Raw genomic sequence first — 15536 nt, 5'->3', positions numbered from 1 at the left:
ATAGATAGATAGATAGATGGATAGATGGATAGATAGAGGGAAATTTAGGCATACATTAGCACACAAAACAGTCAAACACAATAAAACGTCAAAATGAGTTAAGAAAGAAATGAAGACGTATCAGATTATTAATCCTCTGTAAATGTGACAAGACTAAAGAAACGCATCATGGGTCTGAATGAACACAATGATTCCTGCGCCCTCACTTCTCCGCCGGCCCCTTTAAACGGGGAGGTGCCCCGGTGCTCGGCGCTGCGCTCCGGGAGGGGCCGAGCCACGGAGTCCGGTGTGCCCGGGTCTGGAGCGCGGACGCGTCGGAAACCTCCCTGGAGGGGCCCCGTGTAATTCGATGCATGCTGTTAAAGCTTAGAGTATATTGTCTTCCCCTTTTTGCTTATGAAGCCTCCACCCACCGGCCCACCCTACATTTAGCGGATCATGTGACTCGGGGTAAGTCATTTGCAAGTACAACAGTTCTCTGTGCGCTCCCATTCATTTCCTGAGAACTGCCTAAGCTGAGCAGCTGAGAGGCAGAAGGGGAGGGAGCTGATCACACACACACACACACACACACATGCACACACACACGCACACACACACGCACACACACATGCACACACACACGCGTACAGTACACACGGACATACGCGCAGAGTGAGAGGAGCGAAGAGGAGAGGAGAGGAAAACAGTGTCCTGGTCTCCACGGCTCTGCAGCTCCTGACAAGGTCTGTGCATTTTCTCGTCCTGTTCCTCTGCTGCCGCTGCTCCGTGCTTTATTTGTCACGTTGCTCGGCTTTGTGCTTGTGTTCAGTGCGTCTTGTTCAGCTGTCATTGCTCTGTCAGGGCAGATGACAACTCCGATCACCTATGGCATTGTGTCTGGTGGCTGTCAAACCAGAGAGCCCTGCATGGTGCGCACTGGGCATGTAACACTTTACCCCCCCACCATGAGAAAGAAGAATCAGAAGCTGTCATTACAAGAGATGAGGAAAGAGAAGTGATCGGTGGCCGTGGGCATGGGCAGCAGCAGCAGCAGCATCCTGACTCTGCAGTGGCCGGCACCGGTTGTGAAATCGTTTACCTCCAGAGCAACTTCAGAGCTCCGCAGAGTTGTGGAGTGATTATTGACTGAGTGTGGTGAATGTGAGAGTTTGAAGTGTGACAGCAGCAGCAGCACACACCAAACTCCCCCTGTGAGCACGCTCACTGCGAGGAAAAAAGTTTGCTGCTTGTCAGACTTTTGTGACTTGTCATAGGAGAGTTGTGTTTGTGCATGTGTGTGGGTGTGTATTTGTGCAAAGCATTGTTGTGTGTGTGTGGGTGTGTGTGTGTGTATGTCTGTGTGTGTGTGTGTGTGTGTGTGTGTGTGTGTGTGTGTGCGAGAGAGAGAGGGACAGGCTTGTTTGCCCATGATAGCCTACTGTAGCAGCTTAGAGATAGAGAGAGGAGGCTGTTAGCAACGGGTTAAACATTAGGAGGCTCGGGTAGCGGAGGAAGGACACTGGGGGTGTGTGTGTGTGTGTGTGTGTGAGTGTGTGTGTGTGTGTGTGTGTGTGTGTGTGTGTGTGTGTGTGTGTGTGTGTGTGTGTGGGGGGGGGGGGGAGTGTTGCAGGGGTGGTGTCTTGGATGTCATCGGCAGCGCTCTCACTTCCAGGGTAATAGTCATTGGTATTGATGGGTGGCTGTCAGAGAGGCAGGGAGCCACCAGGCTGGGGAGAGTGGCCGGGGGCTGGCCCTTGGCTGTTATTTTCAATTACAGGGGACCAGGGCAGAGCTGACAGCAAAGGCATTTGTACATCCAGCAGGAGGGGGAGGAGGGTGAGTGGTGGCAAGAGGAGGGGAGGGAGCAAGAGGGCAGGAGGGAGGGAGCGAGGAAGGTGGGAGGGGGGGCGATGAGACTCTGGCCCCTGCTCCTGGGTTTGATGTGGAAACTGAGCACTGACCTCTGTGACTTTACCCCCGTGCTATGGAGAGGCCCTGGTTTGGCTTTAACTGTCTAACAGCCATAGGGTGTGTGTTTGTGTGTGTGCGTTTAAGTGGGGGTGCCATGCACAACAACAACAAAAAAATTAATAAAGAGGAAGAAAAAGAAGGGGGTGGGCTTGTGTGTGTGTGTGTGTGTGTGTGTGTGTGTGTGTGTGTGTGTGTGTGTGTGTGTGTGTGTGTGTGTGTGTGTGTGTGTGTGTGTGTGTGTGTGTGTGTGTGTGTGTGTGTGTGTGTGTGTGTGTGTGTGTGTGTGTGTGTGTGCCGTGGATGAGACCCCCTGCAGCTCAGGGATGTTCAGCGAGTGAGATTAGTGCCCATTTAAACTCTCACTTAAATCCATTTACAAAAGGGCCTTCTCACTGTGCATGAATAAGCAGGCTGATATTACCACACACGTAGTGGAGACTCTACAGTGAAGAAGAATCATATCCAAGCTCTGAAACAGGAAATATAAATATATCCTGGCGCTGGTGAACAAATGGGTGAAGGCTGCTATGAGGGGAGGGTGATAACACTTGAAGATAATATCAGAATCCTGAAGGGTATTTTTGCGATGACATAACAATATGATAAAACGCTGTAGAAAATCAGATCAAATCTCCAATGTTGAATCTCTGAACCAAACCGACTATATAGTGAATCATCATAGTGACTGATGACACCATTGACAGCTGAGCTGTGATACAGACAGCGAAACTCGCAGAAACAATTGTGGTGTGAAGACTCGTGCAAAAGAAAGTGTCTGCTGTACTATTAACTGTACAAACATGTGTAACATGACAGGGAACGAAACAGCTTGAAGCAGCAACAGACTGAACATACAGACAGTCAGATGTAGCACTGCATATCACAACAGTATGAATGGTGATATGTGATGTACAAAAGGAAGTGCATTTAGGGTTAGGGTCATATAGAAACTACACACTCATAGATATCAGTCCCCCAAACATGCTTGGTTTTGTTTTTATCGGCATCCTTGCATTGTTCGCTGGGAAATTGGTTAAAAAATGTCCGATCTCGCAATGTAAAAAAAAAAGTGAAAACAAATTTCCTTGATCTGGGCCAAAATTTAAAGGGTTCTTTCTTGGCTCATGTCCCATTCACCAAGTTTAGTGGAAATCTGTAGTAGTTTTTCCATAATCTTGCTAATCAACCAACCAACCAACCCACCAACCAACCAACCAACCAACCAAGCAAGCAGACTGTGGTGAAAACATACCATCCTTGGCTGAGGTCAAAAAGTGAAATTACTCTGTCAGTTGCTGTGAATCGTTGAACGGGACTCAACGAAATGATTTCAGTCAGCAAAGTGATTTGTTGCTGTTTTTCCAGGCAGGTTTTTAATGATTGTTTTCAAATGTTTGGTTTGGCATCTTTAGCTAAATAAACACTTACATCGGTAATTTATTTTCACTGTCTTCCACTGTACGTCACGTTGAATCACATATGTTAATATTTATCACAATTAAAACCATACTGGTTTGATCGTGAACAATATGATGCGGCTCACCCGAGTTGTTTCCCACCACACAACTGCATCAAACTGCTGCTGCCACGACTCAACCCCCCACCTCAAGACATGGTCCAACGGCTTATGATAGAGATCAATGCAGGTGGGGGGGGGGGACTCAATTAAAAAGCCAGTCACCAACGGATAGACTCTAACTGTCCATCAACACAGCTCTGCCCGGCACATTTAATTGCTCGGAAGGATCGCCCCCCCCCCCCCCCCCTCACTTAAAGCATCATCTGTCTGCCACAGATCACAACTCACAATTTGGGTGTGTGCTGACAGATTGTGTCTTTCAGGAAGAAGTGTCGTGCGTCTTGTATGTGCACTCCAACTACATGTAGGCTCACTGTCTTATTCAGGGAGACGTGAAATTCCCAGTATTACCCCCTAATCAGCTGGGTTAACTGCTGGCATATTGACAGAATGCTGTATCATTGATCCATGTGGGTGTTGTGGAGTGTATCGTCATTGATTGCAGATAGACTGCAGTCCACGGTACGGCTGGATTCACTGGGGGGGACCCTGAATGTGAGCTGAGGAAAATTAAAGAGGTAGGGAAAGCTTAAGGTGCACCGCGGGATATTCTGTGGCCCCTGGTTATTAAGGTTTCATCACATTTCCAGAGAGCTGTCAAACCTGGACGTTCAGCCATAGAGCGAGAGTTACCTACCCTCAGGTTCCCGTGTGTCAAGATCATATTTACACAATTTGTGTAACAGGCAGCAGCCAGACAGACGGCTTTGCATATTAATGGATGTACCTGGATACAAAGCTAATGAAAACAATGTGACAAAAAGGTCAAGGATCGAGAGGGTTAAGCATCCAAAACATCTGGAGCTACTTTGCTGCTGTTTCACGCTGCACCAGAAGACATGCGGCTGGTTGTCATGTTGAGCTTCCTGTGTGTGAAATAAGACCAATATTTGTAGGTGATAGCTGTGAGTCTAACTCTGTGTGCTGTGGTTTCATCATGTCAGGAGATGACAAAATGTTCTCCCTCCCCTGTGTGCGTTTTCTCCTGTGGGGCCAACCTTTGACCCCCGGTGTCCAGCCCACGTTTGTTTACCAAAATCGAGTTAAGGGTGTACACGGAGTCCTGGAGCATGTGGGTTTTGTGACTAAGTACGAGAGAGAGCGAGAGAGAGAGAGAGAGAGAGTGAGAGAGAGAGAGAACGGAAAGTATTGTGCAAACGTGGTCTAAACAGTGAATGCAAACAGAATCTAACATTGGCGATTACAGCTTGTCAAACATCACCGTAAGTATTTTGATTTTAGTTGCATTCCTCGGTTGAATACTTCTAAAAAAGCCAAAGGACAACTCATCTTATCTTTTCATAAAAATGTGTCATCAAACAACAAACAGATGTAAGTGGATGTGTATTTAAGGCAATGTTTTCTGACCAGTGCCCAGATCCAAGTTTTGTTCTTGATGACACCATCTCTAGAGCTGAACACTCAGCGCTTACTGGAAATGACTCATATAGCAGCGCTTGACCCCAGACTCTGATTTAAGATGGCTTGGTGTTTCCATGGCTCAGATGGAAATGTATGTCAATCTCTGGTGATGTTTCCTCCTTCAAGCAAGCGTCTGCTTTGCTTTAGCCAACTGTGGTTGGTCAATAGAAGGAGGAAGAGAAGGAAGGAAGCCAAGATAAGAGGATGGGGGAGTTGTTCGTAGTCATCATTTTCAGATTGTTTTGGACCATTTTGAGGTGATATTACAGGAAGAGTTTCCCTTTACTGAAACTACAGCTCTCTTGCCTCGGTGCAGATGACTTCAGCAGACCTGCACACGGATGCTACACGGATTACTGTGAACTTTGTTTCCAGTTGTACTGTAGGTCAACTGTTAGGAGAGGAAACTATGCAAACAACATGTGGAAACCATTTGGGGGTGACTGTGGCATTCCATGGGCACTTTGGCTCCAGCGATGACCGAAATGTTAGCTCATGCTATGCGCCATGACGCCGCTCGATTAGCTGCTTCGACCAGGTATCAACATGGCATCGCATCAGTTGGAAAGGAGAGGAAAAATAATCGAGGAGAAGGCACGAGTAGATGAGTAATGGAGGTAAACACAGCTGCTGGCTTTTACTGAGTGGTGTTGGAGAGCTGGAATGGGTCAAACCAAGGCGAAAAAACTCAGTGAGCGAGAATAACTGCCCGCACATTTGATGTAATAAGTGTAGGAATGTTTCGGTTGGTCGATATTGTCTGTTTCCTTATGCCGCGTGTTGGGGTGGATTTGGTTGTGTCAGCACAAAGTGAGGTTAGATAGGGTAGGCTCTTAGTGATGCTGCATCAAGACTATTAAACACTAAGGCCAATGCATTTAACCTCGTGTGTTTGTGTACATGCCCGTATGCATGCGTCTGTTTGTATCACCAGAGACAGCGGGTGAGAAAAAGGGCAGCAGGAGAGAATTGGGAAAAAAAAAAGTGTGTTTAAGTGTTAGAGATGATATGTAGTAGATGAGTCATTGTATTGGTGTCTCCGCATGCCTGCATTGTACGATTATTGTGAAACATGTAGGTCGTTCTTTGAGAGTGCATGTGAGTGCACATATGTTCCCATACAATACAGTAGACGAGCCATTGTGAGTAGCGTGTATGTACACGGTGCATATGTTGGGGGAGGGAGAGATCGCACATGCACTCACGCACACATGCACGACACATTCAGACATACATGTTAGAACAAATGCACACACACATATACACATATAAGAGCCTGGGGGGATAAAAGACAGTAGCCCACTCAAAGAATCCCCCATTAGGGCAGCAGGAGTGGACTGTCATCCCTTGGGGAGGGGAGGAAGAGAGGGCGAGAGAGATAGAGTATGTGGGTGGTTGGCGGTGATAGTGGTGGTGGTGGGAAGGATGCAGGTTATTGTGAGGATGCTAATCCGATGCATCCCACCTCAATGTTAGGGCAGCGGATGAGAGCAACCTTCAGTATCTCTAAGCAGAGAGCAGCCGTAACCTTTACATGACTGAGTGCTGTGATTCACAACTTCACGTGCACTCTCACGGGTTTTTATTCTAAACACGCTTTCTGTAATATTCTATATCTCTCTGTTTTATAGTGGATTGCGTACAAGCATTCAGTGGAGAAAAGAAATGCTCTGTGGTTTTTCCAGCAATTTATTTACTGCGAATTCTGAAGCCCGCGATGCACCTCGGACAGTTTGAGATAATTATCAAGTACTGCAGTGTGGTCACCTCAGCGTGGGACCTCTGCACCGAGAGTAAATAAGAGACGAGAAGAGAGTCACTTAGTGCATCTTTTATTGATCCACTGGAGCTAACCCTTTCTCTCCGTCTCCCCCTCTCTCTCTCGTGCACACAGACAGTATAGACCCACCGTGTGAAAACCTCGCCATAAACATGAAAAGAATATTGCAGCGTCCTCCTGAAACGCCGTGCCAATTACTGCGTGTTATTTCGCTCTGCCCCCCCCCCCCCCCCTCCTCCTTTTGGTACAAGTGAGTTTTGTGTCAGAGGCTATTTTAGATGCACAGCCGCTGACCCCACTGCATTTACCGAGGTGAGTGCGTGTGTGTGTGCGTGAAGGGTGTTCCAGAGAGGTCACCCGATTATGTTGAAACAAGAAGACCTCGCAGTGTATTGGCTGTTTGGGAGCTGTTTTTTGAGGAGTCTATTTGTGGTTTCTTAACTCAGTCCAGCGCTCACACTGGAATATCTAACTTAGTCCTTCTCATGATTACATGAAATGATCTTCAAATGGATATAAACTGCCCAGAATGGTGTCACAAATTGCTAAGACTTGTGAGTCGAAGCTCGCTTGAGTAATGCCACCTCACTTTAGAGCCGTCACGGTCACAGCTTGTTTTGCTGTTTCTCTGCTGCATTTGAGGCACATGATGCAAGAGGATGTCAGACTCTTGGTGCACCTCTCGCTGGAGCACTGTGGAGGAGTGCATGTGTGTCATTGTGCGTGTTTGATGTGCATGCGTGTTTGTGTGTGCGAGCATACTGTAGGTGTGTGTGGGAGGCTGTTTGTGTTGAATGGGCGTCTTTATTCTTCTTTCATGGGCACATGCTGTGAAATCGAGGGGGTTTTGTGTGTGTCTGTGTGTCTGAATGTAGGATAAACTTGGTTCATCATAGGTGCAGGTAAAGGTCACAAGATTTGTGAGTAAGTGTGGTAGTCAGATTGTCTGAACAGGGCTGTGGCTCAGGAAGTCATCTTCATGAGAAGTGCGTTTGACACACAGACGCAGACAAACCAGACAGCGACCGACTCCTTTTTTCGCTTTGAGTGTTTCCTCTCAGAATAAATAGCTTCTTCATTTCCCACAGTTTCACAAGACCTTAAAAGGGGACGGAGGCGGTATTAGTTGAGATGCAGATCTTACACAAAGACAAAAAGTCTCATCAAACAAAAATATTCACAGGATTTTCTCTTTGACCTATTGAAAACTTTGTTTTATTTTTAGAATTGTTTATAGGTGTTACTAAGAATACAAAGAGACACTACAGACATACAGTATCCGATCAAAGTATTGTCAGTGGTTTGAGATGCATTAGATAAAACCATGTGTTGGAGTATGACAGAGTTTTATTCATTTAGTGGGATCAACTTCTGTTAAATACTACATTCTTTTTCTTGTGTGAAAAGTACAGTATTACCCACTCAGCAAACTGTACCTACGATTGTGTGTGTTTGTGTATCTGTGTGTGGCGAAGGCTGTGGACTTGAGCTGCATCCGGCGACCTCATCCCCTTCATCCCGACAGGATTACTGACACAGGATCCCCCTGCCCCTGGCAGAAATAGCAAAGACCCAAGGGCAATCCACCAGAATAAGGGAACTTCCGTGGGCCTCGCTTGTGCGTGAGCGTGTGTTGTTTATATGTGTGTGTGTGTATGTGTGTGTTCTCTGTGTATTTACATGGGTAAACTCTTCAAATGGAGCTGGTTTCCTCCCAGGTGCTGAGCTCACTGGCTCAAGAACACACACTGCTATCTCACTTTCACATAGATGCACACATGAGAAATTATTCCTCCTCTATCCATCTACATATCTGACTCTTCCTTTGTTGCTACTGCCATAAAGAGAGTTGATATCAGACTGTACGCTGTATATGAAGGAAAGTTTTTGCATTAGATGTGTACAGGAACTTACATAATGAGGAGAGCGCTGGAGTGAAAACAAAAAATGGCACAACACATTGCTGCTGAGCCTATTCACACATTCTGAACCAAACCCCAGGAACCCAGGCTCAGGTAATCTTCTCGCCTCTTTTAAGCTTACACTCTGCATTACACATGTATCGTACACTAGTTTAAAAAAATAGTTGTGTTTAGAATACCACATATAAAATTCAAACTTTATGGAAAGAGTCACACTATGGATCTGTTTTTCTGCAGTGGGTCACAAACAAAGCTGGGCTTCACAACAATGGAGCTTGATTTTCATTCTGAAGCACAGATCAATCAGATCAATAAACCCCTTTGCAATCTCCATTCAACCCGTGCAAATGGTTTTTGGTGTCCATCTCCGGGGCTGTCTCGGCCTATTCTCCTCCGCGTCTTTGGTTTTTAGAAATGCTCAGCTTTCCCTGTGCTTGCCGTTTTCTGACAACTATTTTGTCGATAACATCCTTCCTCACCAGCAGCTTTAAGGTTGGTCATGCAAGGCTTATTCATTAAGTCACAAGTCGGTATGTGAGCATAATGGCCATATTTCAGTTGCTGCCGACAGGTTCTTTAAATCAAATGATCCTTGATAATGTGTTTATTGCTTCCGAGTTTCATGAAGTCAAGGAGAATCAGCCGATGTTGTTTTTGATTTGCTGGCTGCATGACTGAGGGCAACAGGGAGCCCAGTCACTTGTGTAACGTCGCATCGGATAAAACAACAGGTGAAGGCCGGACAGAATCAGACAAAGCCAGTGATCACGCCGAGAACGTTTCTCGCACATGATGGATGTGAAACTGGAGGAATACAAATATCTCAGGATGAACAAAGAAAGAAACCGTTTTCCACTGGTTTAAAAATCCACTAACATCCAATAACATCTGGCTTTCTTATGCAATGGGAATGGATACAATCGGCATTCACTCTAGGGTCAAATTACTATGATGCAGCTTTTTATTGGCAGTGCGACGTTATGACACAAATTGAACTTTCAGGCGTTGGCGGGTAAATAACCATGTTTGTGTTTTCGAAATCGTAGTAACAAGGTGCAAGGGTAATTTTCTTTTTCTTCAAATCGTGCAAGATACCACTCTGGCAAGTCACCGAGGTGAGAGAGCTTCTCAGTTTCCGGTGCGTTTGTGCCGTCGAACATGACTCACCAGGGGGAAAAAACTGAAAAACAAACTCCTCTACTGACAATGGGAGAAGAGTAAATCTGTCTTTTTGAGCGGGTTTACCTGTGTTTAAAAACCTGCGTATACCCAGTCATTTTTGATGTATTTGAAAGACTGAGATTCGAGATTCCTTTCCTCAGCAGAAGTTCTACGTCATGTGACTGCCCTCTAGATGCTCTACCCAAGTGCCACCCTTCACCACCGTACATTTTCTTTTTGTGACCACGTCTGACCCAGATAATTACATGCTGCGCTCTTCATGTGTGGGCTTCAGACCCAATTTTCCAGACATTTTTTAGGAGTTGACCCCCATTTCAAATTGATGGGGCTTGATAAGCTTCCCAAATTTGGCTGTATGTCCCAGAGAGGGAAAAAAAATCCAACACATGAGGATTGTATTCGGTCTAATAATAGCTGTGTTCATGAAGTGAGCTGTGTTGTCCCTCTGTGGAGCTGATTTATTCCCCGAGGGAAACACAGGGAGTTTTAAGGTAAAGTGCATCAGTTGAGTGCATCTCTAAGGGGGTTTTAACCCTAGAGGGAACTTTATTCTCTCCTCTTTTTCAAAGGGTAGTGCACATAGGACGGGGTTGATGCCACCGGGTTAGAGAAGTCTGTGCTTCTGTGGCTGGAGAGGTAGTAGCAGCACTCTGCTCTCTTGAGCCCCGTTCAAAAATGTCCCAGAAGCATCCAAAAGACTTTGCTTGCTGCTGCTGCCAAGGAAAATACATCTTATGAAATGGAAATTCTGAGACCATTCACAGAGTGCCAGGAATGACTAGAAAAAAAAAGACTATGTCCATCTCAGTACATCCAGGAGTGAGGTCTCAGGGAAAACTCACATCTCCACCGTTCTTACATCGACACGTAACATCAACTCTGTTTACCTGGCGTGTGCTGTATGCAGTGGGAAAGTTGTTAAAGGGGAACTCCGTCTATTTCATACACAAAGTTCAGTTATGATTAGTCACTGTAACGACGAAGATGCCATCACAGCTTTACATGGAATGTTACTTCACCTTCATTTTTTAAATCTTAACTCAGGATGAAAAGACATTGCGATGGATTTAGTCAGCCATGGTTGCCACTTGTTCCTCTTAAAGAGTAACTTCACATGGAGGAAATGCATTGCAGCACTCTCCCTGAAAATGTAAGACTTACACGACATATTCTGAAATAGTTTTTCTTTTCGAAAGCCAAAGTGTGTAGCAGCGATACATGAGTAAAACCCAATAACCTTTTGTTTAGACAATCCAAATGGCTTCTATATGCAGCTTTTAGAAAGACTAACTTATGTGGTATTACTTTTTCCCTTCCATCACACTTGAGTATGCTTTGAGTATCGGACTATGCTTCTCTGATACCAGTGTTTAATTAAACAAGCTTTATGCTTCACTGTGTGGAAGGAACATGGGGTCATTCTTTATTTGTGTAGATATCAACATCAGGCTTGACTTAAACATTGCTTTCAAAACTTTTATACATTGACTAAATTGTTATTTGTTATATCTGCGCCTATACAACTCAATAATGGGCCGATATCTGATATTCGAATCGGATCGGTGCATCCCTGCTGTCTATGTTTTTGCTTTCCAGGGCATCACTGGGCTCTGCGGTTGAAGGTTCAAGTCTGTTGAACCTTTGACCACATCGAGCGCTGTTATTTGGCAGGGCGCAGTTACTCTTTAAAGTAGTAACTCTGCGGGGAACTTTTTGAATGACTCTCAAGACCAGAATGAGGCCAGCAAGATGAGGTCATGAGCAGAGACGGCCTAATGTGAAGCAGACTGAGGCCCGAGATCAAAATCAGCTGTGATTCAATTGTTGCTCTTTTTGAATCAACACTGCAAAATCTGTGTGTTTTAACAAACATATATTAGACATTTATTTCCCCCAGGGTCTACAAAGGTGTCTGTGTTACCTGTCTGGTGAGCGAGTTCTCAACGTTCCTCCGCTTGCTCTGCCTTTTTCTAAAAGTTTCCGCACCGAGCGAGTCAAAAGAGAGGAAGCAGAGGAGTGTGCTGGGGAGCTCGTAGATGTCGGCTTGTTATCAGGCCAATGTGTCACCTAGGGGTGTCCAGTGGCACACAAGGGGGAAGTGAGCTGTGGCAAAAAGGCCAATGGCGTACAACACAGGAAATGCTCCTCTCACGTCGCCCCACAGCGCCGTCCTTTCTCATGCATTTTGCTCTAGTTTACTAGTTAATCATTTGCTTCAGATTTGCAACATTTCGATGTTTTTCCTCCCCTCTCCTGCTTTCCCCTTTTTCCTCTCTCTCTTCTCTTTGGCGGAGGACCGGGTGGGAGGGGGGGGGGGGGGGGGGGGGGGGGGGGGGGGGGGGGGGGGGGGGGGGGGGGGGGGGGGGGGGGGGGAGTCTGTTGGCATTCTTGCACCGTGTGCTTTGCGCTCGACCGGGCCTTGGCTCGGGTCCATATCCCCTCTCTACCCTCTCTCGCTTGTCCGACTAGAGCCCCTCCTCCTCTGCCCACTAAACACCCCCCTCCCCCCCTCCCCGCTCAACCCCACCTTCGCCGCCTCCCCCCCCCCCCAACCTCTTCAACTCCCCTCGGCCGCTTCCCCTCAGCCGCTCCCACCACAAGCCCCCACCCACCCACCCACCCTCACCCTCTCGCTCACTTCTCTTACTATCACCTTCCTTAAGCCGTCTTCATGTGTCTCCCATAATTCATTGCCCCCCCTTCCACCCCCATCTCCTCCGTCGCAGACCGTGGCAGCAGGTCCAGCCTCTGTGACACAGATGCACCCAGTTGCTCTGGGCGCTCAACATGGGAACAAAGCATTGGCGGGGCCCGTCTGTTACAGTGGGTCTCTGGGTGTGTGCATGTGCAAGTATGTGCACAGAAGAGAGTACACACAGCCAGATACTAAAACTGCTCTTGTGAGTTTGTTTAAGCTTAACTTTCTCCTCGATTTGGAAAATGAGTTTCACTGCTGTGTGAGCGAACACCCAGAGATGGCGTCGAGCAGGATCTGTCTTCACACTCTCATGTGCTGAGAGAACATGAACTCACGGTGATTTACACCTCCCACTCAAACAACACACACCTTTGAGCTTTTGTCCAATGGAACTACTTCCTGTTTAGCAATCAACAATAAACAATTACCTCAAGAAAATCCATCTTCATTCAAATATCAGCAAACTGACAGCAAATGAATTGAGCCATTCCCGGGGATTTGTAGACCGTGGGCTGTAGACTTGTAGAATTTTTACATGGTTTCCTTTTGTATGTTATGGGGTTTATGTGGCGAGCGTGCAAACATCTGCACATGGGTTTAGGAGGGGATGGTGTCATTGAGGTCTCAGAAGGTCAGAGCTTCCATCTATTATCTGTACCGCTTATCCTTTGAGGGTTGCAGGGGGAGCTGTAGTGTGTATCCCAGCTGACATAGGCCGAGAGGCGAGGTACATCCAGGACAGGTCGCCAGTGTATCGCAAAAACATATAGAGACAAACAAACAACCAACTCTCACTTTCACACCTATGGTCAATTTATATTCTCCAGTCAAACTAACCCCAATCTGCATGTCTTTGGACTTTTGGAGAAAACCCACGCAAACAAGCGAACATGCAGACTCCTCACAGAAAGCCGAACCGCCTCTTGCTGTGACAGTGCTAACCACCGGTCAGAGGTTTCTTGGTGATTTCGCCCCCCCCCCCCCCACCTCTAATTGATCCAGATAGTCTGTTCAGGGTTGATTCGGCTGAGCTTTATCCTCTCACTCCAGCAAGTTGCTATCGCCTCAGTCAGCACACAGAGCTGATAGCCCATCAGCGAGATGGGAGATAGCGGACCTGTGGGTCATAGATGCGGATATGAGGTGGGAGTTTGAGCTTGTACTTCGAAATGCATAAACAGGCGCACAAATAAGCATAAACAGAAAAGTGAAGAGAGCAGCAGACACTGAAATATTTTTATTTTGCTGCTAGAACTGGCCTCAATCTTCACCTGCTCCCTATACCTTTTAGTATTTTTTCTTCCTCTGGATTTTGGTGGGGACGGGAGGGTGGATGGGTGGATGGATGGGTGGGTGGGAGGGAGGGAGGGAGAAATGAGATGCTTCAACACTCCACTGCCCTCCTCTCCATCCAACTCCCCCACACACCTGGGATGGCCATTTCATTTCGGAGTGCAGCAAATGGAAAGGTGATCTTAATCTACCCTGTTTCCCTCTAACCCCCTCCCGCTCTCCATCTCCCACACACAGAGCCTCATACCACTGATGGACAGCACACTGCTGGTTGCCGGAGCTCGCAGCCAGCGCACCAAATTTAGTGCTGGAGAGGACTGGAAACACATCGGTTTATTAACTTGAACGAAATTCTCCTCATTTCAAACTCAATCTTTGTTCTCATTTTTAATCTTTTACACTTGTGATCCCTGAGCTCCAACTGGCCAGCGTGATCTTTTCCTGGGAGCTATTGACAGTCGACTTCAGTCAAAGTATTTCGACATGAATTCCTCAATACACAGTGCCCCTGTGTTAGCTCATTACTCAGTGTTAGGTCTCTCGCTGCTGTTAGCTTTCTGGTCGTTACAGTCACAAGTAGGGGTATGCACTTGCCATTGATTTCCTATGAATAGCTTGCTGCAGGCCAGTTCATTAGGAAGGTGCTCACACACCACTGGATTAACTGGACTGTAGGCGCATGGGTTGAGGCTGCTGCTTGCGCAATTCTGCTGCACAAAAGTGAAAGCTGTTTTATTTTTCAGTAAGAGGAGCGGGTTATTTAGGAAAGGAAACAAAAAAAGATTTAGGCTAAAAAGAAAAGTAAAACTGAGCACATCTGAATCTTGAGTGCACCCTGAAAAATAAGAGGGGAAAATGTCTCTTTGCTGGAGTGATGGTCTTCCGGAGTAAAAACAAACCTCACTTTTCAGCCTCTCTCCGCACGCTCGCCTCTCTTCCTCTCCTCGACACATGGCTTGAGGCTGGACTGAGGCTGCAGCTCCACCTGCCCAGCCGTTACTATGGCAACGCTATCTGGGCCTACCAAGACCTGAAGCCGAAGGACATCCTGGACAACAATACAATAGCAGCACAGCCAGGGTACCTGAGGGACTAAGACCTGAGAGGCGAGATCTGGGGGGGTTGCAGGCCGAGTAAATCCTCCCTCTTTCTCTACCTCCCTCTCACACACACACACACACACACATACACACAAACACAGTCAGGATTAAGCGGTTGCTTGAGAATCTAAGAGGTGGCGGAACAATACTTGGCATTAAATGAATCTGCTGTGGCAATTTTGAAAGAATTCCGTAGAAAGAGAAATGGCATTAGTGGATTTTCTGGTGAGTACAAAAACTTGATTATTGGACATGTCCACGTGGATGTGGTGGTGTGTGTGAGATCTTATGGTGTGGTTAGAGGGTCAGGAAACCAGCTGCATACGTCTCATTTATGATTCCCGGAGCTTTTTCTCTCTCTCCGCACAACAAAAGTCATGTAGCGGCGTCACTCCTGACTGCGCGGATTGGGCCACACATCCCGCTGCTGGTGCCAACAGTTGGGGAGTAAGAGAGATGTTTGGGGTCGGTTGGTCTCGCTCGCATTCCTCCATGCACTGCTGCTAAAATAATGAGAGGGAGGGTTACCTCAGGTCGGCCCCAGCTGAGGAATACGGAACATGCATTGTTGTCACTGGCTCCATCTGTGGAGCCCTCTTAAAGCCAC

At 46.8% G+C, this 15536-nt stretch overlaps 1 protein-coding gene across 2 annotated transcripts in view; it reads left to right on the top strand.

Annotated features, from left to right (window-relative positions):
- The first annotated feature begins 281 nt into the window (after positions 1-281).
- klf12b (Kruppel-like factor 12b) overlaps positions 282-15536 on the top strand; it is a 38387-nt gene continuing 23132 nt past the window's right edge. Inside the window, exon 1 of one of the 2 annotated variants that reach the window (XM_034575268.1) lies at positions 282-450. In XM_034575268.1, coding sequence (XP_034431159.1) covers positions 354-450 — 97 coding nt within the window. In that variant the 5' untranslated portion in view covers positions 282-353. The other variant, XM_034575269.1, reaches the window with a different exon arrangement.

This window comes from Hippoglossus hippoglossus, chromosome 21 (genome assembly GCF_009819705.1).
Source record: "Hippoglossus hippoglossus isolate fHipHip1 chromosome 21, fHipHip1.pri, whole genome shotgun sequence".
Taxonomy (NCBI): domain Eukaryota; kingdom Metazoa; phylum Chordata; class Actinopteri; order Pleuronectiformes; family Pleuronectidae; genus Hippoglossus; species Hippoglossus hippoglossus.
This window is presented reverse-complemented; position numbering and strand designations above follow the sequence as displayed.